Genomic DNA, 24,132 nt, shown 5'->3' with positions numbered 1-24,132 from the left:
TAGTTTTATAATCCATACTAACTAGTACATTTAAACTCTCTTATGAGGAAGTTCGCTTGCGATGTAGCAAGTTAAGAATCCACGGTTGCTGCCACAGCTATGGCACAGACTGCAACTGGGGTGTGGATTTCATCCCAGAGAACTTCCACATGCTTGGGTGCAGAAAAACAAAACAAACAAACAAACAAAAACCCTCTCTTATAATAGAACAATTAAAGGAAAGGATTGGCAAATCTTAACCTCACAGTGCATATAAGCTGTCAAATGAATAACTCATGCTGGATTTTGTCACAGTCATCAAGGTTCTACGTAGCTAGGATTAGCTCTCAGGGTACCTGTTTGTACCTTGGCCTTGGTGGCTGACCCTACTGGAAAATACTTGGGAAACCATCCGATGGTTTGGGGCTGTGGAAGGAGGGTTCTGCAGTGGCCTAAAAGAGTTTACATTGAACTTCGTATCTCCTTGGGGTTGGTGCCAGCCCTGCTGACAGGAATGTCTTCTATTTTCTTTTCATGCCTGCTGTTGCACTGCTTTTCGCTCTCTTAAATAAACAGGTGACCATAATTTCTAAAACAAGTTGTTCAATTGGCTGATTTTTTTCTTTTCGTATTCAAGAAATAAGTGACCTTTCTTTCAACAGAAGAGTAAAGCTCACATCATTTCTTGCCTTCTTTTTCCCCCAGCAGGCATTTACCCAGTGGATGTTTTGGAAGATGACCCTGTGGGGTATCGGGAAGTGGCTCTGGCTTACTCTGCCTCACTTGGGGAAGGAGCACGGCCCTCACCAGAGGTTTTCTCGCTTCCCACTGGGGAGCAGGTATGTGTGATCTTCCTTGTTGCCAGTGAGCTCTATAAGATCTAACTTATTAGAAAGGAGAATGTTAGTGAAAGAGTGTTTTTAAAAATTCCTTCTGGAGTGAGTCCTAGAATAATAGCACTATGAAAAGCAAAAGAAATCCTGGATTGGGATTCTGGGGTCTGGAGGGTCCAGTTCTGCAAGGCAGTCAGCCAGACAGCAGGCTGTAAATCCTCACAATAGCTGTGTGATTTTGAGCATGTGTCATTACCTCTCTGGTCTTGCTATTCTCAGAAAGTGTGAAAATCTCAGTGTTTACCTCATACAGTGTTTATGAGGGTTAAATGAGATGCTGTGTGTATTGCCTGAGTGGCTTCAGTTTTCCCATTTGTAAATGAAGGAATTTTCTGTTCTTTAGTCTCTAAGTTTTGATTTCATCTGAAAACTTTGTGACCTGGAATGAAGTTATATAAATTATGATTTTTATCACTGATAAGATTTTTTTATTTTTTAGGGCCGCACCCATGGCATATGGAAGTTCCCAGGTTAGGGGTTGAATGGGAGCTGTAGCTGCCAGCCTCAACCTCAGCCACAGCAATGCTGGATCCACAACCCACTGAGTGAGGCCAGGGATCGAACCCTTGTCCTCATGGACACCATTTGGGCTTGTTACTGCTGAGCTGCAATGGGAACTTCCAATATTGCATTTTAAATATGGACTGGAAGAGAACAGAGAAAAATGGAAACTGTTTATTTGTTTAGGATGGTGGAATTGTGGATGAAATTTAAAAATTGTGTTATTTTTAAGAACTTTTTCTCCCTGAAGTAAATAAAAAAAATATATAACTTGTGCCGTACCTAAGTTGGTCACCTTTCTTTCAGATTTGAGGCTGATCTGTTGAAAGAGACAAGATTTTCTTGTTTTATACATAGAAGATTTTGCTCATACCAGAAATCGTTGCTGTCTGGCTGGATGAGGAGGAGAAGGTTTTATCTCATTATACTGAAGTTGTTCCAGAGTTAATTAAAACAGTGACTTGTACAATTTATATAGTGTGGCTATATAAATTTTGAGATTTTGAGATTTTGAGATTTGAGATTTTGGAGATGCTGGTTTATAATCAACTCCTAGAGGGCTCTGGTTCTCCTGGGTGATTGATTCCTCATAGCTGGTCTGCCCAGAGAGGCAGTTGTACTCACAGGCTCTCAGCGCCCCCTAGTGACAGCTCAACCAGCAGGCAAGCAAGCTCTCAGTCAAGGTTAAGGGCTTACTCTGAGGGAGCTGCCAGGCTGGTGGACTGCAGGGTTGTTGGAGGGAGTGTGGGGAATTCTAGGTAATCTGAGAAGTGTGGTGAAATACCAGAGTTATCCCTGAAGTACTTTAGGATGCAGTTGCAGTCATTTGCTTTTATTTCATGCTTATTTATGGTTTACATTACTTAAAAAAACCCTAATAGATAGTATGCTCAGTAAGTGAATACTTTAGTGTTATTAGCAAAAACTAAATAAAAAAAGTTATTAAAGTTAAGTTGCCTGGAGTTCCCGTTGTGGCTCAGTGGGTTAAGAACCTGACATAGCATCTGTGAGGATGCAGGATGCCGATTTGATCCCTGGCCTCACTCAGTGGGTTAAGGATCTGGTGTTGCCACAAGCTGAAGCATAGGTTACAGATGTGGCTCAGATCCAGTGTTGCCATGGCTGTGGTGTAGGCCTCAGCTACAGCTCTGATTTGACCCCTAGCCTGGGAACTTCCATATGACACAGGTGTGGCCATAAAAAGAAAATAAATAAAATTAAGTTGCCCTTTTTTTGGCTTTTCCTGTGGCATACGAAAGTTCTTGGGCCAGGGATTGAACCTGAGCAATAGCAATGATAACATTGAATCCCTAACTGCTACGCCACCAGGCCACTCCATAAAATTAAGTTGTTTTCATGTGCTAGAAATGCTGAAATGACTTCTTACCTCTTCACTTATCCCCTTCTAAAAAAATAAGTCCTGAAAACAATCTTTTGGTTTCCTACTATTTTACCAATTAATTAAGAAATGATAGCAATTTCCTACCATGTAGCAGGTTTCAAAATAGTCTGATTTAGGATAATGGTGGATCTCCTCATTGCTTTTAGTAAATTTAACTTTTCTTTTTGAACCCAGAGAAATTTTTCTAAACAAACAAAAAAAAGACAAAAGATGAGGATAATCAGGCTACATCACTCTCATCCTCCTGAAATCAGTCTTTTCTTTTCATAATTAACTCTGTTTTCACTCTTGAAATTGTCTTATATTTAAGATACAATCATACTTTTTTCCTGGTTACAGAACAATGTGTGCTCATTGTATACTGTTTGGGAACTATAGCTAAGGACAGAAAAAATAAGATCACTCACGTTAACTCCTATGAACTTTTTGACATGTTTCCATTGGATTTTATTTCTGGGCATGGTTTTTTTTTTTTTTTTTAACTTTTTAGGGCCGCACCTGAATGAAAGTTCTCAGGTTAGGGTCAAAACGGAGCTACAGCTGCCAGCCTAATGCCACAGGCACAGCAGCATGGGATCTGAGCTGTGTCTGTGACCTACATCACAGCTCATGGCAATGCTGGATCCTTAACCTACTGAGTAAGGCCATGGCTCCTAGTTGGGTTGGTTAACTGCTGCACCATGAAGGGAACTCCTGCTTTTGTAACATCCAGATCTCTTGGAATACAATATTATCTGTAATAAGCCTCTTTCTATGTTGAAACAATGCTTTGTAAATATGGTTTTTTTGTTTGTTTGTTTTTTGCTTTTTAGGGCCACACCTGCGGTATATGGAAGTTCCCAGGCTAGGAGTTGAATCAGCACTGCAGCTGCCGGCCTGTGCCACAGCCACAGCAACCTGGGATCCGAGCTGTGTCTTTGACCTACACCGAAGTTCACTGGCAACACCAGATCCTTGACCCACTTAATGAGGCCAGGGATTGAACTCACATCCTCATGGATACTAGTGAGGTTTGTTGCAGATGAGCCATGACAGGAAGTCCCTGTACGTATTGTTTTTAGTGGCCTTGTAATGGCCATCTGATGAGTGAACCATACTTCATATAACCACCTTGGAAGGCCAGCTTGGTGACCCTTCCTCAAGGTGACTTGAAGACGGGGAGGCACCAAGATGTTTACAGTCGGTTAAGAAACAATTCTCTGAAACCATGGAGGCCTGCTGTAAACTTCTCCAAGCAACCTGCCTGCTTTGCTTGGTGTTCACGCCACGCTTTGCAGTGGAACATGTTGACCTTTTGCGTTGGGAGCTGAGAGCAGTGGATTTGATGGCCGGGAAGAGGACTGGGAATGTGGGCGCTTGAGGGAAGACTCTGGGGCAGCCCCAGCGTCAGAGGCTCGCACGTGCTGCCTGTATCCCCCACGTTCGTGGGCAAACAGGTGCCGACACCGAAGATGTCCTCCCTGGGGCTGACTCAGAGCCAGGGCTGAGCCTGTAGGGACCTGAGCCAGGGCACAAGCCACCTGAGTGGCATCGTGGGTGGACACAGGCTGGCCCAGAGTTTGCAGAGAATGGCTGCAGGAGGACAGTCGAGGCCGGCTTGGCAGGTGGGGCCAAGGTTGGGATGTGGTCTTCTGCTTTTGCAGGCAGAGGCCTGGGGGATTCAGGTGGATAAGGCTGCTGGGGCAGAAAGAGAGTGGAAGGAGAGGCTGCAAGGGCATCAGCAGAGGAAGCGTTTAGTCATTACTTGAGGAGATGGAAGGCGAGTGAGGGGAAGCGAGAGTTTGCTGAGTGGGAGTCAGAGGAAGGGCCTTTGCCGGATTGCCCTTGGGTATAGCTCAGAGTGGGTAAGGTTTCCATTTTCATTGCCTCCATCCTGTCAAATTAACCTTTTCCAGGGAATACCGTGCTCATTAATTGTTAAGCAGTTTCTTGTGCCCTCATGATGATGACAGAACAAAATGGTGATTTTATTATTTTTTCAGGTGAAACTTGATGCATCATCTGTTCGCTTTTGCACTGTGCACCGTGATGAACCTCGGCATAAAATCTTGGTCTTGGTTAATCCCCAGGACACAAAGACAGGTTGGTAGCTATTAATGTGTTGTGGTTTTTTTTTTTTTGGTCTTTTATTTTAGGGCTGCACCTGCGGCATATGGAGGTTCCCAGGCTAGGGATCAGATTGGAGCTGGAGCTGCTGGCCTACGCCACAGCTCGTGGCAATGCTGGATCCTTAACCCACTGAGTGAGTCCTCATGAATGCTAGTCAGATTCATTTCCGCTGAGCCACGATGGGAACTCTAGTAGCTATTAATGAATTTAATAAACAAGGATTTTTATTTAATTTTTTACAACTGAAGGAGCCAAATAGCTCAGAAATGATGGTTGTACTTTTAGGCTGGGCTTGGAAGAACATTAAGGCAGAACTGCTTTATCTCCAGCTTTTAGAGATCCAGTAAGGCATTGTGATTTCTGTTTATAGACACATGCATTGATTTCTGTTTTAAAGACACTAAGCACTTGTCCACAGTGACAGTATTCAGAGCTGCTTTTGAGGGTAGCATTGGCTGTTCTTATTAATAACATGTAGGGGTTGCGTGCACAGGGTGGAGCCCTTTCACTGGAGTGTCATCACAGCCCTTTGACGCACAGGGACCATTCTTATCCCTGCTGGACAGATGAGGAAATGAGGCCACTAATGGCCAAGCAATTTGTCCAGGGCCACACAGTGCAGGACCACACAGTGCAAGGTGATGATCTGGTGGGGTTTTGTTTCTGATGGTGACATTTATGTAATCTGTAACTTATTTATTCTTCCTCTGCATTATGAGGAGTCTGTTTGTGACCAGTTTCACCTTCTGGGAGTGAGTGCTGTGAGGAGTGTGGAGGGCCCCAGTTGCATACAGGGTAAGGGTCTGGGACTAGTGGCAGTAAGCAGTGTGAGGTGTGATGAGAGAGAAGGGTTCCAGCCTGTCAGCCCACCTGGAGCCCAGGCCACCAGTGAGCTGTAAGCAAAGTCCCCCACCCCTCCCAATTTAAATTCAAGGGATTCCCAAATTAAATTCAATCCAATTTAGAAATTTTTCTCCCTTTATTATACTTTTCTGTGTTTTACAGATTTCCTGCAATTCCCATGTATTGCTTTCCTAATAAGAAATGAAAAAAACAAACCCACTCTCAGTGAGCTATCCCCTTTTCTTTCCTTCCGTCCCTTCTTCCCTCCTTCCTCCCTCCCTCCCTCCCTCCCTCTCTCTCTCTCTCTCTCTCTTTCTTTCTTTCTTTCTTTCTTTTGCTTTTTAGGGCTGTACCTGTGGCATATGGAGGTTCTCAGGCTAGGGGTCAAATCAGAGCTGTAGCAGCTGGCCTCTGCCACAGCCACAGCAACGCCAGATCCGACCCATGTCTGTGACCTACACCACAGCTCATGGCAATGCCGGATCCTTAACCCACTGAGTGAGACCAGGGATCAAACCTGCAGCCTCATGGCTCCTAGTCGGACTTGTTTCTGCTGCGCCACAATGGGACATCCAGCCCCTTTTCAATAATTTGGTGTCTGGTGAAAGTTTGGGGTTATAGGTCTTTAACTGCAATTTGCAAAGGGGTCTCTGTCGGCTCTCTGGCTCCCCTGAAGATGGACTTTTGCCTTTCACTCTGTGGTCCGTCTGGGGTTTGTAGTCTGAGGATGCCCTGCTCATTGGGTGCACAAATCCCATGGTGACATCCTTTGACCAGGGGACATTATTCAGCACACAGACTGTTGTTAATGCCTCTCCTGCTGCTTATCCTGAGACCTGAGTGTGCTAAGCCAACTGTCTGGGAGTTTGGGGCACATCGGCAACACCTCCCCATTGCTCCAAGGCTGGGAGTGGCTGAGCGATGTGTGAGAGCTTTCTGGTCAAGGTTTGGGACATCTCCTATTACTGTCTGGCCAAGCCATGGTTGAACAAAGGGGCTGTGATAACCCCAGGCCTCTGACATTGCCTCGAATTTGTGACTCTAGCACCAGGTTAGTGAAAGGAACAGGATGTGCCCACAGGCATTCCTCAGGGAACAGATTGTCAAAAAAACTCTGAAAATATCATTTGCCAATTTTAAGAAAATGTCCAAATATCAGCAGCCCTCCCCTCTGCCTCTTTTTGGCATTTAACAGTATTCTGATTATAGGTCTTTAGCTACAATTTGCATAATGTAAACATATGACTGACTCTTAAAATCTGTTTCCTATTTCTATTGTACTTAATTTCTTGGTTGTTTTCAAGAATGTATTATCATAAATATTCATAAGCTCCAAGAAATCTCACTCCGGACCTTTCTTTATATTTAGCTGTGTTTTATAAATAAAATTTCCAAGTGTTTTCCTGCTACTGGGGACCTATGGTGGTTGTGGCAACTTTGGGTGATTTCCAAAAAGTGCATAGGTATTGTCCACACCTCATGCCCTTTTATCTGGTATTTTGAAGCAGGCACAATACATAAATGCATGTCTTTTTTTTTTTCCTGTCTCTCTCCTTTTATTTTTTATTTTATTATTTTGCTTTTTAGGGCTGTCTGGCTGTCTGGAAGTTCCCAGGCTAGGGGTTGAATTGGAACGGCAGCTGCTGGCCTACACCACAGCCACAGCAAGGCAGGATCCGAGCCATGTCTTTGACTTAACACCACAGCTTATAGCAATGCCGGATTCTCAACCTACTGAGTGAGGCCAAGGATTGAACCTGCGCCCTCGTGGATCCTCGGGTTCATAACCACTGAGCCACAACAGGAACTCCCATAAATTCATCTCCTGTAGCTTGAAGTATGTGGACCCTGAAGCAGCCGACAGTACCATAGAGGCTCCTGATGGCTTTGACACATGTGCCACACCTGTGCTTTGCTGGGACCATTGAGAAGATGATCCCCTGTTCCTTTGTCATCTTCCTCCAGCAGTTATATTTGTGAAGGCCTCTGTGCGTGTGTGTGTGTGTCTGTGTGTCTGTGTGGTTAGATGGAAGCTAAAGGGATCAGAGATGTTTGATAAGCCTGTGTATGAGTTAATTATTGATAAACTGGTTGAATCATGGTAACTTCTGATAACCCTGTGAGTGAATGAAAAACATCCTGGAGTTGTGAATTCCCCTGTGGCAAGCAGTTAATGGCCTGCTGTGAGGATATGAGTGCAGGCAAACCTCGGAGATGTTGTGGAGGTTCCAGACCACTGCGGTAAAGTGAATATTGCAATAAAGCAAATCACATGAATTTTTTGGTTTCCCAGAGCATAGAAAAGTTATGCTTACACCATACTGTAGTCTCTTAAGTGTGCGATAGCATGGTGCCTAACAAAACAGTGTACGGACCTTAATGAGAAATACTTTATTGCTAAAAAAAAAAAGCTGACCATCATCTGAACCTTCATTGAGTCATTGTAATCTTCTTGTGATAGTAACATCAAAAAATCACTGATCACAGATCATCATAACAAATATCATAATAATTTTAGCAGTATAATAATAGTTTGAAACAGTGCAAGAATGACCAAAATGTGACTCAAAGACATAAAGTGTGCACTTGTTGTTGGAAAAATGACACTGTTGTTGGTTTGCCACAAACCTTCAATTTGTTTGAAAAAAAAAAATGCATTGAAGTGAAATGCAGTGAAACGAGATATGCCTGGAACACAGCTTTCCAGCTTTCCTCTGCAAGGAATTGGGGATGTGCTTTCCATGAAGGTGGTTTGAGAAACACGTGCCCTTATTCTGGCTGCTCCCTGCGGGGCTCATGCTTGACTGTTCCTCTAATCGGAGGCTGGTTTATGTCACCAAGGGGACACAGCCAAAGGCTGCTGAGAGCTTCCGTTCCTTAGTTGCCTCTGTATCTCCCCAGGGCTTTATCTTTCATTTATTTCCCCTTGTTTTGCTCTTCATCTTATTTTAAAATTATTAATTGATCTCAAGTGTTTACATAGATTAAAGAAAAAACTCCTCTCATCAAGAAAGTTATCTTTTCTTATCTCCTATATTAAATTAAGATGCTTATCCCAGCATCCCACATTCCCATCCACTCATGGCCTCTGGCTTTTCTCGTTTCTTCTTGGGAGCTGCAGAGTTGAATAAGGTGAACCAGGACTTGGGCATCAGATCCCGCAGACTTGGCATCCTGGCCCTGCCAATGGACCAGGCGACCCACATAAGTGATTTGGCCTCTCTGAGCCTCAGTTTGGTCATTTGCAAAATGGAGCCATCTTAGCATCTTCCCAAGGTGGTTGTGAGAATTAAATGATTTTGTGGCAGAAAAGCCGATACTTTAAAGCATCTATGGGAGAGCATAGGCATGGACTCGGTATTCTTCTGTCATGGTGTACCTTGGTGCGTTCTTCTCTGTCTTTGAGTGTTGTGTCACAGTAGCACAGGGTTTCAGAATGGGAGGCCTTCTTGTCAACTGCTGGCCAAACTCAGCAGCAGAATTACCTCCCTGATGGATTCTGTTCGCACACCTCACGGAGAGGAAGGCCACATCACACTAGGGCAATCTAGTCTGTTTTTGCACCACTCTAATTATAAGACCATTGTTCTTTTTGCTAACCCAAAACTGCCTTGTTGGATAAATGTCATGCAGTCCATCCAAAAGCAGCCAGAGATCAAGGATGGGCTGGGGAGCACATGCCTCTACACCACATGGATTAAAAGGAACAGGTGGCTATGCTCTTCCTCAGAAGCACAGTGAGCCCAGGCATTGAAGTGGGCTGCTGGAAAGCAGACCTGACCTGGGGCTGTGATAATGGAAGGATAATGTTCCAGCTCAATTATGGCTCCGTTCTCTGTGCTGCTGCTCAGGCCGCAGCTGAAACAAACTGATGCTTATCCATGGAGAGCAACCGGGGGGATGAGAGGGCTTGAAACCATTTGAACAAGGCTTGAGGAAACTAGGGCTATTTATCTTGAGAGAAGGGATGCAGGGGTCCAGAAGCTCACAGTTGAAAGGGTGTTTAGATCATTAGGCCTGGTGCTTTCCAAGATGATTTTAGGTGGCACAACCAAATTTCAGAAGGAGAGAAAGAATGATCTTTTGCATTTTATTTCAATATTAAATATATCAAGGAAAGAGTTTATTTCCTACTAATATGCCTTTAATGTGTATCTAACACTTGTTAATCTCATTTAAGAAAGAAAGGAAGAAAGAAAAAGAAAAAGAAAAGAAAGGAAGAAAATAAGTCTCCTAGATGTGCACCCTTAGCTAGAATTGAAAGATTTGTCATTGTAAGGTTTATTTTTATAATCATAGCAATGATGCTTCTTTCATGATGGGGTAAGAAGGTGGTGTCTGAATGTGTCAGAATCAGGATGGTTGTGTCTAGGGCACCGGCTTCTGGTCGGGGGCCTCTATACCCTGGGGGAGCCTATTCTGCTCTGGGATAGCTCTATTAGAACATTCTTCTTCTTTCTTTCTTTCTTTCTTTTTCTTTTTTGTGCCTGCACCTGTGGCACATGGAAGTTCCCAGGCCAGGGGTCAAATCAGAGCTGTAGCTACAGCCTGAGCCACAGCCATCGCAACCGTATGACTGAGTGAAGCCAAGGATCGAACCTGCATCCTCACAGAGACATCAGTTCCTTAACCTGCTAAGGCACAGCAGGAACTCCAGAACATTCTTCGTCTTCTTTTTTTTTTTTTGTCTTTTCTAGAGCCGCACCCGTGGCACATGGAGGTTCCCAGGCTAGGGGGCTAATTGGAGCTGTTGCCTCTGGCCTACACCACAGCTCATAGCAACGCAGGATCCTTAACCCACTGAGCAAGGCCAGGGATCAAACCCACAACCTCATTCCTAGTCGGATTCATTTCTGCTGCGCCACAACGGGAACTCCCAACACAGACTTATTATTAAGACATGGTTCCATCCTCCAAATTCATGTAGTTGTTCTGAACCCACAAGATGGACTACTTTTATTCCCATTTTATCTGTGTAAGTAAACAGACTTATTGGAATGTAATTCACATAACATGCAATTACCCATTTGAAGCATGCAAGTCAGTGGTTTTTAGATATTCACAGAGTTGTGCACACTTAATTTTCATTACCCCTAAAAGAAACCAACTCCACTCCTCTGTTCTCCTCAGCCTTAGGCTCTTTTCTTTCTCTGTGGATTTACCTATTCTGAACATTTCCTGTGAATGGAATCATGTAATATATGATTGCCTTTATATGTCTGCCTTCATAGATCATCTGTTTTGTAGTATGTTTCAGTATTTCATTTATTTTTATGGCTGAATACTATTCCATTGTATGGGTTTAGCACATTTTGTTTATTTTTTTATTTTTTTAATTTTATTTTTATTTATTTTTATTTTTTTAAATTTTTTTTTTTATTTTTTGTCTTTTTGTCTTTTTGTTATTGTTGTTGTTGCTATTTCTTGGGCCGCTCCCGCGGCATATGGAGGTTCCCAGGCTAGGGGTTGAATCGGAGCTGTAGCCACCGGCCTACACCAGAGCCACAGCAACGCGGGATCCAAGCCGCGTCTGCAACCTACACCACAGCTCACGGCAACGCCGGATCGTTAACCCACTGAGCAAGGGCAGGGACCGAACCTGCAACCTCATGGTTCCTAGTTGGATTCGTTAACCACTGCGCCACGACGGGAACTCCAAATTTTGTTTATTTATCTATTAATGGATGTTTGGGTTGTTTCTGCCTTTTGGTCATTATGAATAATGCTGCTGTGAAAATTCATGTACAGATTTTTGTGTGGATGTATATGCGTATATCTTTTCAAGTTAGTGTTTTTGTTTTCTTTGGATAAATACCTAGAAGTAGGATTGCTGAATCGTGGCATGGTTCTATTTAAAAACTTTTGAGGAACTTCCATACTGCTTTTCATAATGGTTGTACCAGTTTACATTTCTACCAACAGTGCATAAAAGTTCCCTTTTCTCCACATCCTCACCAACATTTGTCTTTTTTCTTTTTTTTTGGCCATGCCCACACAGCATGTGGAAGTTTCTGGGCCAGGGATCGAACCCATACCACAGCAGTGACCTGAGCCTTAATGATCACAAAACCAAGTCCTTAACCAGTAAGCCTCCAGGGAACTCCTCTCTTGTCTTTTTGATAATAACTTCTCTAATAGATATGAAGTGATATTTTATTGTGGTTTGGTTTGTATTTTCCTGATGACTAGTGATGTTGAGTATTTTTTCATATACCTGCTCACCATCTGTATGTCATTTTTGAAAAAATGTCTACTCAGATTAAATGTGTTCTGAGATTGAATTTCCAATGTGTTGAAGGGGCTGTTTTTTTAATAGCACCAAATAATTCTCCAGACGCCAGCTGACTGTCCTACCATTCAACTCAATTCAACTACCTGATCAGCTTCCATAGGTTAAAGGATCAGTCCTACAAGACTCCCCTGTCTCTAGCCCAGCTTGTTACCTGTATTTCTGACCAACTGGCTATAAACAGAGTTTCCTGTGACTCCCTCCTTGGATTAGATTAATTTGCTAGGGTGACTGGCAGAGCTCAGAGAAATATTTTACATATTGGATTACTGGTTTATTATAAAAGGATATAACTCAGGAGCAACCAAATGAAAGAGATGGAGGGGTCAAGTTGTGGGGAATGCATGGAGCATCCACACCCCGTCCAGGTGCACCTCCATGAGGTGCATGCCAACCTGAGCTCTCCGAACCCTGTTCTTTGGGGTTTTTATGGAGGTTCATTACATAGCCCTGATTGGTAAAATCATTGATTGGCAACTGGTCCAACCTCCAGGGCCGCTTCCCTTTTCAAAGGTTGGAAAGGAGGGGTGGGACTGAAAATGCCAACCCTCCAATCTCATGATTGGTTCTCTTGGCAACCAGCCCCCATCCTAACATGAGTCCAAACGTCGCTTAACATAACAAGAGTCACCTTCTTTGCTCTCGATCAATTCAGAAATTCCTAGGGTTTTAGGAGCACTGAGCCAGAAGTGGGAGGAAGACCAAATATATGTATTTCTTATTATAAATCACAATATCACATAGATCCTCTGTCTCCCCCCCCCCCCGCCTTTTGCTGTCGATTTGTGAGTTCTTTATATGTTTTGGATTTTAACCATTTATCAAGTATATGACCTGTAAATATTTTCTCCTATCCTTAAGGTTGCCCCTTTGTTTTGTTGATGGTTTTCTTAGCTGTGTAGAAGTTTTTAGTTTGATGTAGCCCCACTTGTTTGTTTTTGCTTTTGTTGCCTTTGCTTTTGGTGTCAAGTCCAAAAAAATCATCATCCAAGACCAATGTCAAGGAGTCATTGTGGTTTTGATTTGCATTTTCCTGATGACTAAAGAAGTTGAACATTTTTTCAAGTGTTCATTGGCCAGTTGATTTAAATATCTGCTTTGGAGAATTATGTATTGAGATTCTTTGCCCACTTTTACATTGGGTTATTTGTCTACTAATTATTATTGAGTTGTAAGCATTCTTTACATATTCTAGATACAAGCCCCTTATCAGAGATATGATTTACAAGAACTTTTTTATTCTGTGGGTTATCTTTTTACTTTCTTGATGGTGAACTTAGAAACCCAAAAGTTTAAAATTTTTGTGATATCCAGTTTATATTTTGTTATTTTGTTGCTTGTGCTTTTGGTGTTAAATCTAAGAAAACTTTGCTTGTTTGAAGAGTTTCATCCAGTTATATTAACTTTTCCTTCTGGCTATGTAGTTAATATCATTTGAAGTTCTGGAAGTGTTCATTCCTTATTTTCAATTCAAATAATTAAAAAAACACCTTTTAAAAAAATTGTGCAATTATTATACCACAACACACACACACAACCCATTATTTAGAATACATTTCTGGAGATTTCAAGAGATGTTCATAAAATGTAAGTTAGGAGACTTTATGAAATGCATGCCTACAGTTAAGAATGGAGGGAAATCTGTGCTGTTGAAATTAAAATGACTTATGTTTACTTATTTTCCTAACATTAGCCTAGAACACTCAGATAAGGGAGTGAGGCCAGTTTATTTCCTCTGGTCTTGGTGAATTCATGCTGATTTTTAAGTTCAGTCTTTTTTTGAGAGGGTCCTTATTGGCCTTTTTTTTTTCTTTCCACTTTTTAGGGCCCCACTTGCAGCATATGGAAGTTCCCAGGCTAGGGGTCAAATCAGTGCTGCAGCTGCTGGCCTGTACCACAGCCACAGCAACACTGGATTCAAGCCATGTCTGTGGCCTACACCATAGCGCAGGGCAACACCAGTTCCTTAACCCACTGAGTGAGGCCAGGGATCAAACCCACATCTTCATGGATCCTAGTCGGGATTGTTCACCCCTGAGCCATGAAGGGAACTCCTGGGCCATCTTTCATAATTCACTTTGGACTATTGTTAGGAGGGGATGCTCAAGGAACCAGGCACTAGTTCCAAGATCTGCACCTTCCCTTCATGCACTAGAAGAGCACTGACTCATGTGTCTTTCTGGCCCCCCTCCTGCATCCCATGCTCTCAGAGACTCAGGGTTACAACTTCAGGATCACATTTGCAGGACCTCCTGGCCCCTGGGATGTCCATTCACTGAGTCTAGAGGTTTGTGCTTCTCTGAAGCAGCTAACGCCTCCTTTGCCTTTCCACTGTTTCCAGCTGCAAGTCTTGCTCCTCATTTGGAGGCCCTTTGCTTTCCCAGTGAAAAGGAGCCTCTGTGGCCATTACAGCCTCCAGCTAAGGCGTGTCTCTTCCTTGGGCAATCCCCTCTGAGTCTGGCTGTCCTATTCAGGCAGCTTGCCTATTGCCTTGAACATCTTCCCAGCCTGCCTAAACTGAGTCAGTGTTTGGCTTTTCCTACCTTGATCTTACAGGATTGTGCTGGGCTTGGAGACTTTGGCTATGAGGGGCCTCTTTCATCCTTTACACTTGACATTTTTTTTTCAATTGAAGTACATTTGCTGTATAATATTACATAAACTACAAGTTTTCAATACATTGATTTGCAATTTTTAAAGGTTGTGCTCTGTTTATAGTTATTATGAATTATTGGTTATATTCCCCATGTTGTTCCCATACATCTTGCAGCTTTTTTTTTTTTTTAAGGGCCACACATGGCATAGGGAAGTTCCCAGGCTAGGAGCTGAATTGGAGTTGCAGATGCCGGCCTGCCAATGGGGGACCCAAGCCGTGTCTGTGACCTATACCACAGCTCATGGCAATGCCTGATCCTTAACCCACTGAGTGAGGCCAGGGATCAAACCCACGTCCTCAGGGATACTAGTCAGGTTCATTACCGCTGAGCCATGACGGGAACTCCAAACATCTGAGCTGTTCTGATGGAAGCCCTCTCGGCAGGCTCCAGCCTTTCCTAGACCATCTCTTCCTGTATTCCTTGTTAGGAAACTTGTTAGAATTTTTTCAGTTCTTCTGACAATATCTGTTTGACTTTTTTTTCCCCCATATAAAACACAGCAGTCAGATGATCAGAGGGCAGGGCAAAAAATGTCCAGAGACTGATTAAAAATGGCAATTTATAATTGAGTCAAATGAAAGAGACCTAAAGCCATCGTACTAGGGAAGTTTCCAGAATAAGAGGAATCTTGAATATTGCTGAGGGTAGGCAGGAGCATGGAGTTCTTGGCAGGGAAGAGATTATCTGGCCAACATAGGGTGGGAGGTCTGAGAAGTTCTCCACTGACCACTCACTGGGGTCTCTGATACCCCCTTCTGCTGTCCAGGCTCACTGGTGGTCACACAGTTGTCACACAGCCGTTCCTCTGCGCTGCAAAGCTGGGCTCTTTGGACCTGAAGCAGCACCTGTGGAGGCACAGGCAACCCAGAAAGCAGATCTTCCTCAGCCCAGGTAGCCCCCCACCTTGCAGTCTGGCCCTGAGTCTCACTGACCCTTTCTTGATGGTTTTGCAGTTCCCTTTCTCAAAAAAAAATTTTTTTTGTTTTGTTTTGTTTTGATTTTCTAGGGCCACACTCGTGGCATATGGAAATTCCCAGGCTAGGCCTTGAATTGGAGCTGCAGCTGCTGGCCTATACCACAGCCACAGCAATGCCAGATTCTTAACCCATGGAACAAGGCCAGGGATCAAACCTGCATCCTCATGGATACTAGGTGGATTCATTTCTGCTGTGGCACAATGGGAACATCTCCTTTCACAAAGTCTTTTCATGACAGCTCTTGGCCCATGCCTGGTAAGGGGTGTCAGCAAGATGCTGGTGATGTTATGGAGGATGGGTGGGGATTGGGGTTGGATCTCAGACCTTCACAGAGTGCCTTACTCATGATCAGAAGGGAGGATGGAGAGAAGAGAGGACAAATGTCAAGTCCTCAGGAGACTGTCAGCACCCAGAGTAGAGATGCTGAGAGCTTGCCTGGTGGAAAGCATATGGGTTGGTGAAATAGTGGAAACCGGATTTGGGATGGCTGGGAGGTGATGGCAAAGGGAGGCTGGGCTTAGTGATGGTGCCAGCAGTTCTGGGTGATGCGGAAGGAAAAAATTGAGGCGAGGGCTACCTGAGCTGATGTCTGCAGGGTCTTTGGGTTGTCGAATTGGAGGAAGGGTCTGATCATCAGCCTGGATCCCAGGTGCATATCACTTTGCAGTCCTTCTGTCATTTCCTGGAGGGTGTGTGGTGAACTCCCTGTGCAGGGGAGGCAGCAGGGCTGAGAAGCAGAAAGCAGGGTCCTTGGGGACAAGGAGGATGGAGGGAAGGTTGTTTGTTGTGTGTGTTACCACATGCTGACTTCCCTGATTGGAACATCTATACCCCCAGCTCACTTCCAAGACATTTTGTGACCAAGCATAACACTCAGCCTTCAAATTGCTGCTAATTTATTTACGGTTTTTTGGTGATTGCATGTCATGTGCACCCTGAGAAAAACAAGCAGGGAATCGAAAAATGATGATTTTTTCTTGGAAAAGCATGCCCATCCTAGGCCTGCAGAGACAGCACGAGCCAAGGCAAACATTCAGATGAAACCAGAGCCGCTGTGGAGCCACCTTCCCAGTGGCTGTCATGGGCTGGGGGATGGTGGATTGCGACATGGCAGGCGCAGGGCCAGGCCTTCACTGTGCTCCATTTGGGGCAGGTGGGTGGTGGGTCAAGATGGATGGGTGGGTGGAAAGTGAGGTGTGCTCCTGAGGTGCCCAGAGCACTTTTGCAGAACTGGGAGGCCCTTTCTGGGATGTTTTTACCTCTGGCCAGGCTGCCCAGGTTTGGGGCAGGGGGAGGAGCTTTGAATCTCTGACCTCCAGAAGGGACCTGGTTGGAACAGCTCCTAGTAGTGTGCCTTGAAGGGAAAGATCTGGCTTCCTGGAGAGTGGGAAGGATGAGACTAAACCCAGAGCTAACCCAGCTCTCTCTCTCTCTCTTTTTTTTTTTTTGGTCTCTTTGTGTCGAATCTGCAACCTACGCCAAAGCCACAGCAACACGAGATCTGAGCCGTGTCTGCGACCTACACAGCAGCTCATGGCAACTCAGGATCCTTAGCCCACTGAGCAGGGCCAGGGATTGAACCCTCATCCTCATGGATACTAGTTGGGTTTGTTGCTGCTGAGCCACAGTGGGAACTCCTAACCCAGCTCTTTTTAGCTGAATGAGCCTATCCACTATCCTCATGACTCAGTGAAGTGGTTTATGTATCTCTGGTAAAAACCAAGCTAATATGATGGGAGGAGAGGCTTGCCAACCTGGTAAAATCTGGGAAGTAATTGCAGTTTTTCTGGCTTTGAAGTGTGAGGAACCCCACAGACTCTTGTACCCCAAATTTGTAGGAATAACCTGGTTAGCAGGCACCTACTGGTGTAGCCTCCCATGATCCTGTGGACGTTAACTTTTGTTTAAGTCTGTATTTGCTTTTTGGATGTTGCAGAGATAGACCTAAGCCTGAAATGGGTCCCATTCTCCCACCTGCCAATTAGAGGAGTCCCGCTTAAGTGGGTTTGACAGTTTGGGGGAAAAAGAGTTCTGGCCAAAAACTCAGCCTCGATTTGAATACCTGCTCCTCTTGGTGGTTAAGGTGCCCATGTGGCCCTGTAAGCTCGGCCAGTGTCAGGTGGTCCCCAGGTTGAGCAGGACCCAACTTCACATAAACTAAGAGAGCTCCATGCTACATATGGAGAAGAGAGTTCTGTTTTCCTTGGGCCATGACAGATTGAAGGGCTATTTGCAGTGACAGCACTGTGTTTTGGCTATTGTTTGGGATTTTCTTCTTTATTCCATGTTAATTGACGGCACTTACTGTGAGTTGGATTTCAATATAGGGAAAAACAGCATCCCACAAACAAACAAAGACATTTCGTTCTTACCAAGGGACTAATGGTATTTGGAAGACAGAGACACCCCGAGGAAAATATTCTGTGTCAAGGATGAAGCCATTGTCCAGGGGCCGGGCTGCTTCTTCGAGGGTTTTACTGCTACAGCTTGGGCTGTCCGCATCTCTCTGCCCTGAGAAACTCAGTGTGCTTGCCTTGGTGGAGCCTGTGATTTTAAGATTTTCTTTCCTAGGACTTTCCTGGTGGCTCAGTGGGTTAAAGATCCAGTGTTGTCACTGCTGTGGCTTGGGTTCAATCCCTGGCCTGGTAAATTCTGAGTGTAGCCTCCCCCTGCCCTGCCGCAAAAGGGATGCCTTTCCTAGGTAGACCAGCCCTGGTGTGGGTTTCTTTTCTGCCTCTAACACCTGGCTGTCCAGCTGTGCCTCAGGATCCAGGCACCCCATCTCACCCCAACTTCCTTGAGTTAAAATCTCGACTTATGAAAACAAAATTGCTTAAGGCCAGAAAGGCCTGAGAACCACAGAGAGGCTGAGGCAAATATACTGCAAACCAGATGTTTCTTTCTCCATGGCAAAGAGGCGCCCAAGTTCACAGGGCATCTGGGGAAGTGTTTTCCTTTAAGGAAGACATCTGTATGGAAATGGTAGCCCGAGTAATGCGATGTGACAGTTGCTATGTCAACTTGAGGATTTTTCCCCTCCCCTTAAATTATTGACCAGCTCAGTCAATGTTGCATAAAAGTCATGCAATGCCTTGGAATGTGTTTATGTGCTCTCCCCTGCCAGAACTTTTCAGCATTATTTTTTTCCTACATGTATTTTGCTTTGGGGAAGATGACCTGTCACTTTGGTTTAACTGTGCTCTTTTTTTGAGGGGGGGGGATTACATATTTTTTAGATTTGTAATGGGGCAATGGTGGCTTAGACTCCAGGAAAGCGACTGGGGGAGGTGGGTGGGGAGCAACAGGAGAGCCTGAAGCTCCTTCAGTTGTGATTGGAGAAGTATAAACCATGGGCCAGTACATGAACAACTTGAAGTTAGTGTGGGGAGATAAGGTGTGTGTGCATGTGCATGTGCAGGCATGCACTCTCAGGCACATGTGCACTCAGCCTCCTTGGTTCCTCTGTAATATGGGGTATGGACTTTCTCTGTCTCTTTGCTCAGCTTGGGCTGTGTATTTGGATGGCCACCCTGACCTTGCTGTCTCTAACAAGCATTTCAGAACTGAAACCCTCACACCTCCTCCTTGTTCTCACTTCCTGCTGGTGAAAGCACCTCTGTCCTGCTCAAGCTTGGTTGCCCACTGCCACTCCTGCCTGCCCCCTCTCTTCTGCCTTTGGGCCAGTTTGATTCACAGGTGGTCTTTTTTGCCCCCCTGAGGATCTTCCTCCCATCCAGCATGATTGTTGCACTCAGCCCCTCCACACTTCCTGGTGGGATCATCACAGCCTCCCATTGTCCTCCCTGCCTCCAGCCTCACCTGCTTTGTAAACCATTGCTCCAATCATGTCTGTCATTGATTAGACTCCCCCGGAGACTCATTTCGAAGTCATTACCTCAACCTGGTCCCCAGAGCCCCCAGCACTGGAGTCCAGTCTGGCTCAGGCCTATTCTTGGAACTCTGCCTCAGCTCTCCTAGACAGCCAGCTATGGTCTGAATGTTTGTGTCCCCTGCCAAATTTATATGTTGAAATCCTAAGCCCATGTGATGAGGTTGGGATGTGGGGCCTTTGGGGGCTGCTTAGGTCATGAGGGTGGAGCCCTCTTGAGTAGGATTAGTGCCCTTATCAGAGAGACCCCAGAGGGCTCCCTTGCCCTTTCTGTCACAGAAGAACACAGTGAGAAGTTGGCCATCTGCAGTCCAGGAGGGCTGTCATCAGAACCTGACCATGCTAGTACCCTGATCTCAGACTTCCAGCCTCCAGAAGTGTGAGAAATAAATTTCTGTTGTTATAAGCCACCAGACTGTGGTATTTTGTCACGGCAGTGTGAATGGATGAAGACACAGCCCCAGGTGGGTGCCTGATGCTGTTCACATCTTAGGCACTGGTCATGGTATGTGTGGTCACGGCCTGGTGGCCTGTCTTGCTCCTGCTGGGCGGTGTCTTCTGTCCTGGATCTCTAGTGCCAAGTATAGTGCCTGATACTTGTCAGTGTTTGCTGAATAAATGGCAGCCTCCCTCCCCTCCCCAAAGTACAAAAGGAGATTTGTTCTATTAAAGACTTTCTCTGCTGGCAATTCTTTCTCCTCGGTGTCTTGGCTTGTCCCCTCCTCATCTCTGTCTCATCTTTGTCTTCCCTACTCTGCTGGCCTTTTTGGGGCCTGGGCCCAGCTCTATCCCCTTGTCTCTCTGTCCATTATTCACCTGGAGCATAGTGCTTAGACCAGGGGCTGTGGAATGACTGGGACCCAGTTCACATCCAGTCCCAGTGCTGCTGTTTATAAGCATATGACCTTGACTATCTTAATCCTTCAGAGCCTCCTCTGAACAAAAGGGTCAGCCAGCCACTCAGTGGGTTGTTGGACCTATAGCTCTGGTGGATGTCATTACTTTAACACAGTAATTGGGTCATGTTCATCTCCCCCTTTGAATCATGGTGGCTACCAGTGGTCTCCAGAGTATGGCTTCCAGGGCCTCTGTGACCAGGCCCACTCTCCTCCTCCAAGTTCTAAGTGTCTTAAGCTAGAGTTTAAATTTAATTCCTCAAGTGGATTTAGCCTGTGCTCTGCCCATAGTAGCCTCTCAGCATGGGGGTTGAATGAGTACCATGTCCTTCAGAATTGTGACCTCTGGAGGGTCCTAAGCCACTGTGCCATGTCCCCTGTCCTCTGTGCTGGGCAGGTGATGAGGGACAGCAAGCACAGCCATATGCACCTCTGTCCTCCTCATGAATGTCACCATCTGTCACAGTGCTCCTCCTTGCTGAGCTGGATAGTAGCCTCAAAGCCCTTCTCAGGACAGCTCCCCACTGTTGCAGCCCATCCATCCAAGGTGACAGGTGACAACCAGCTCTCCCTCTGCCATCCTGTAGACAAATCACACTGCCTTTTAAAAAACAATTGTTTTATTTATTGATTAACTAAGAATATTTAAATATTGTATGGAATTTGTCTTTCTCTTTCTGACTTACTTCACTTAGTATGATACTCTCTAGTTGTGTCCATGTTGCTGCAAATGGCATTATTTTGTTCTTTTTTATGGCTGAGTAGTATTCCATTGTATATATGTACCACATCTTCTTAATCCATTTATCTGTTGATGGGCATTTAGGTTGTTTCCATGTCTTGGCTACTTTGAGTAATGCTGCTATGAACATATAGGTACATGTATCTTTTTCAATTGTAGTTTTGTCTGGATATATACCCAGGAGTAGGATTGCTGGATCATATGTAATTCTATATTTAGTTTTCTGAGGAATCTCCATACTGTTTTCCATAGTGGTTGTACCAATTTACATTCTCACCAACAGTATAGGAAGGTTCTCTTTTCTCCACACCCTCTCCAGCATTTGTTATTTGTTGACTTATTTATCATGGCCATTCTGAGGTGTGTGAGGTGGTATCTTATCATAGTTTTGATTAGCATTTCTCTAATAATTAGTGATGTTGAGCATCTTTTCATGTTCCTACTGGCCACCCATATTTCTTCTTTGGAGAAATGTCTATTTAGGTCTTCTGCCTATTTTTTAATTGGTTTGTTTGTTTTTTTGTTGTTGAGTTGGATGAGTTGTTTATATATTTTGGAGATTATACCCTTATTGGTTGCATGGTTTGCAACTATTTTTTCCTATTCCGTAGGTTGTTTTTTGTTTTGTTTATGGTTTCCTTTGCTGTGCAAAAGCTTGTCAGTTTGATTAGGTCCCATTGGTTTATTTTGTTTTTATTTCTGTTGCTTTGGTGACTGACCTAAGAAAACATTTGCACAGTTGCTGTCAGAGAATATTTTGCCTGTGTTCTCTTCTAGGAGTTTTATGGTGTCTTGTCTTATGTTTAAGTGTTTAAGCTATTTTGAGTTTATTTTTGTGCATGGGTGAGGGTGTGTTCTAGTTTCATTGATTTACAGGCAGCTGTCCAGTTTCCCCAGCACCACTTGGTAAAGAAACTGTCTTTCCCATTTTATATTCTTGCCTTCTTTGTCAAAGATTAATTAACCATAGGTATCTGAGATAATTTCTGGGCTCTCTATTCTGTTCCATTGATCCATATGTCTGTTTTTATACCAGTACCACACTGTCTTGATTACTGTAGCTTTGTAATATTGTCTGAAGTCTGGGAGAGTTATGCCTCCTCCTTGGTTTTTGTTCCTCAGGATTGCTTTGTCAAGTCTGGGTCTTTTATGGTTTCATATAAGCTTTTGGATTGTGTGTTCTAGTTCTGTGAAAAATGTCATGAGCAATTTGATAGGGATCACATTAAATCTACAGATTCTTTAGGTAGTATGGCCATTTTAACAATATTAATTTTTCCAATCCAGGAGTATGAGATAGCTTTCCATTTCTTTGAATCCTCTTTAATTTCCTTTATTAATGATTTATAGTTCTCAGCATATAAGTCTTTCACCTCTTTGGTCAGGTTTATTCTTACGTATTTTCTTTTAATTTTTGGTGCAGTTTTAAAAGGTATTTTTTAAATATTCCTTTTATCATATTTCATTGTTAGTAAACAGAAATGCAGCTATTTTTTTTCAAGGCATAGGGAACTTCCCAGGCTAGGAGTCTAATCAGAGCTGCAGCTGCCAGCCTACACCACAGCCACAGCAAGGCAGGATCAGAGCCGTGTCTGTGACCTACACTCACAGCTCATGGCAATGCTGGATCCTTAACCCACTGAGCAAAGCTAGGGATTGAACCCACATCCTCATGGATCCTAGTCAGGTTCATTATTGCTGAGCCACAGCAGGAACTCCCTGATTTTTGAATATTAATCTTGTATCCTGCAACTTTGCTGAATTCGTTTATCAGTTCAAGTAGTTTTTGTGTGGAGTCCTTAGGGTTTTCTATGTATAGAATCTTGTCATCTGCGTATAGTGACAGCTTTACCTCTTCTCTTCCAATTTGGATACTTTTCTTTTCTTTTTTCTTTTGTCTGATTGTTGTGGCTAAGACTTCTAATACTATGTTGAATAGAAGTGGTGAGAGTGGACATCCTCGTCACTTACATGTAGAATCTAAAATATGACAGAAATGGAGTTCCTGTCATGGTACAGTGGAAACGAATCTGAGTAGGAACCATGAGATTGAGGGTTCCATCCCTGGCCTCACTCAATGGATTAGGATCCAGTGTTACCATGAGCTGTGGTGTAGGTTGCAGACACAGCTTGGATCTGATGTTGCTGTGGCCGTGGTGTAGGCCAGCAGCTACAGCTCTGATTGGACCCCTTGCCTGGGAAAACTCCATTTGCTGAGGGTGTGGCCCTAAAAAGCAAAATAATAATAATGATAATAATACTAAATAAAATAAAATATGACACAAATGGACCTATCTACAAAACAGAAACAGACTTACAAACATAGAGAACAGACTTAGGTTTGCCAAAAGGGATGGGGGAGGGAGTGGGATGGATGGGAGTTTTGGGTTAGTAAATGCAAACTTTCATATTTAGAATGCATACGCAATGAGGTCCTACTGTATAGCACAGGAAACTATATCCAATCTCTTGGGATAGAACATGATGGAAGATAATATGAGAAAGAGAATGTATATATATATATGACTAGGTCACTTTTTGTACAGCAGAAATTGGCACAACATTATAAGTCAACTACACTTTAATAAAAAAAAAAAAGAGTTCTCAAGCCATAGAAAGACACTGAGGAATCTCAAATGCATATTGCTAAGTGAAAGAAGTCTGTCTGAAAAGACTATGTACTGTATGATCCCAAATACATGACATTCCAGAGAAAGCAAAGCTATAAAGACAGTGAAAGGGTAAGTGGTAGCCAGGGCTTTGAGGCCAGAGGGCGTGAATAGGGGAACACAGGGGATTTTAGGGCAGTACTATTCTGTACAGTACATGACTCTGTGCATTTGTCAAAACTCAGAACTATACAGCACAGTGACCCCAAATGTAGAGAATTTAGTTAATTTATCAACATTGGCTCTTTAATTACAACAAATACAGAACACCCATGCAGGATGTTAA

At 44.0% G+C, this 24,132-nt stretch overlaps 1 protein-coding gene across 3 annotated transcripts in view; it reads left to right on the top strand.

The window, feature by feature from the left end:
* FAM169B (family with sequence similarity 169 member B) overlaps nucleotides 1–24,132 on the top strand; it is a 98,130-nt gene that overhangs the window by 18,241 nt on the left and 55,757 nt on the right. For 2 of the 3 annotated variants that reach the window (XM_005659772.3, XM_021098326.1), the window contains exons 2-3: nucleotides 685–818; nucleotides 4,758–4,857. In XM_005659772.3, coding sequence (XP_005659829.1) covers nucleotides 685–818; nucleotides 4,758–4,857 — 234 coding nt within the window. The remainder of the gene's footprint in view (nucleotides 1–684; nucleotides 819–4,757; nucleotides 4,858–24,132) is intronic. The other variant, XM_021098324.1, reaches the window with a different exon arrangement.

The sequence above is a fragment of the Sus scrofa genome, chromosome 1 (genome assembly GCF_000003025.6).
Source record: "Sus scrofa isolate TJ Tabasco breed Duroc chromosome 1, Sscrofa11.1, whole genome shotgun sequence".
NCBI classification, from domain to species: domain Eukaryota; kingdom Metazoa; phylum Chordata; class Mammalia; order Artiodactyla; family Suidae; genus Sus; species Sus scrofa.
This window is presented reverse-complemented; position numbering and strand designations above follow the sequence as displayed.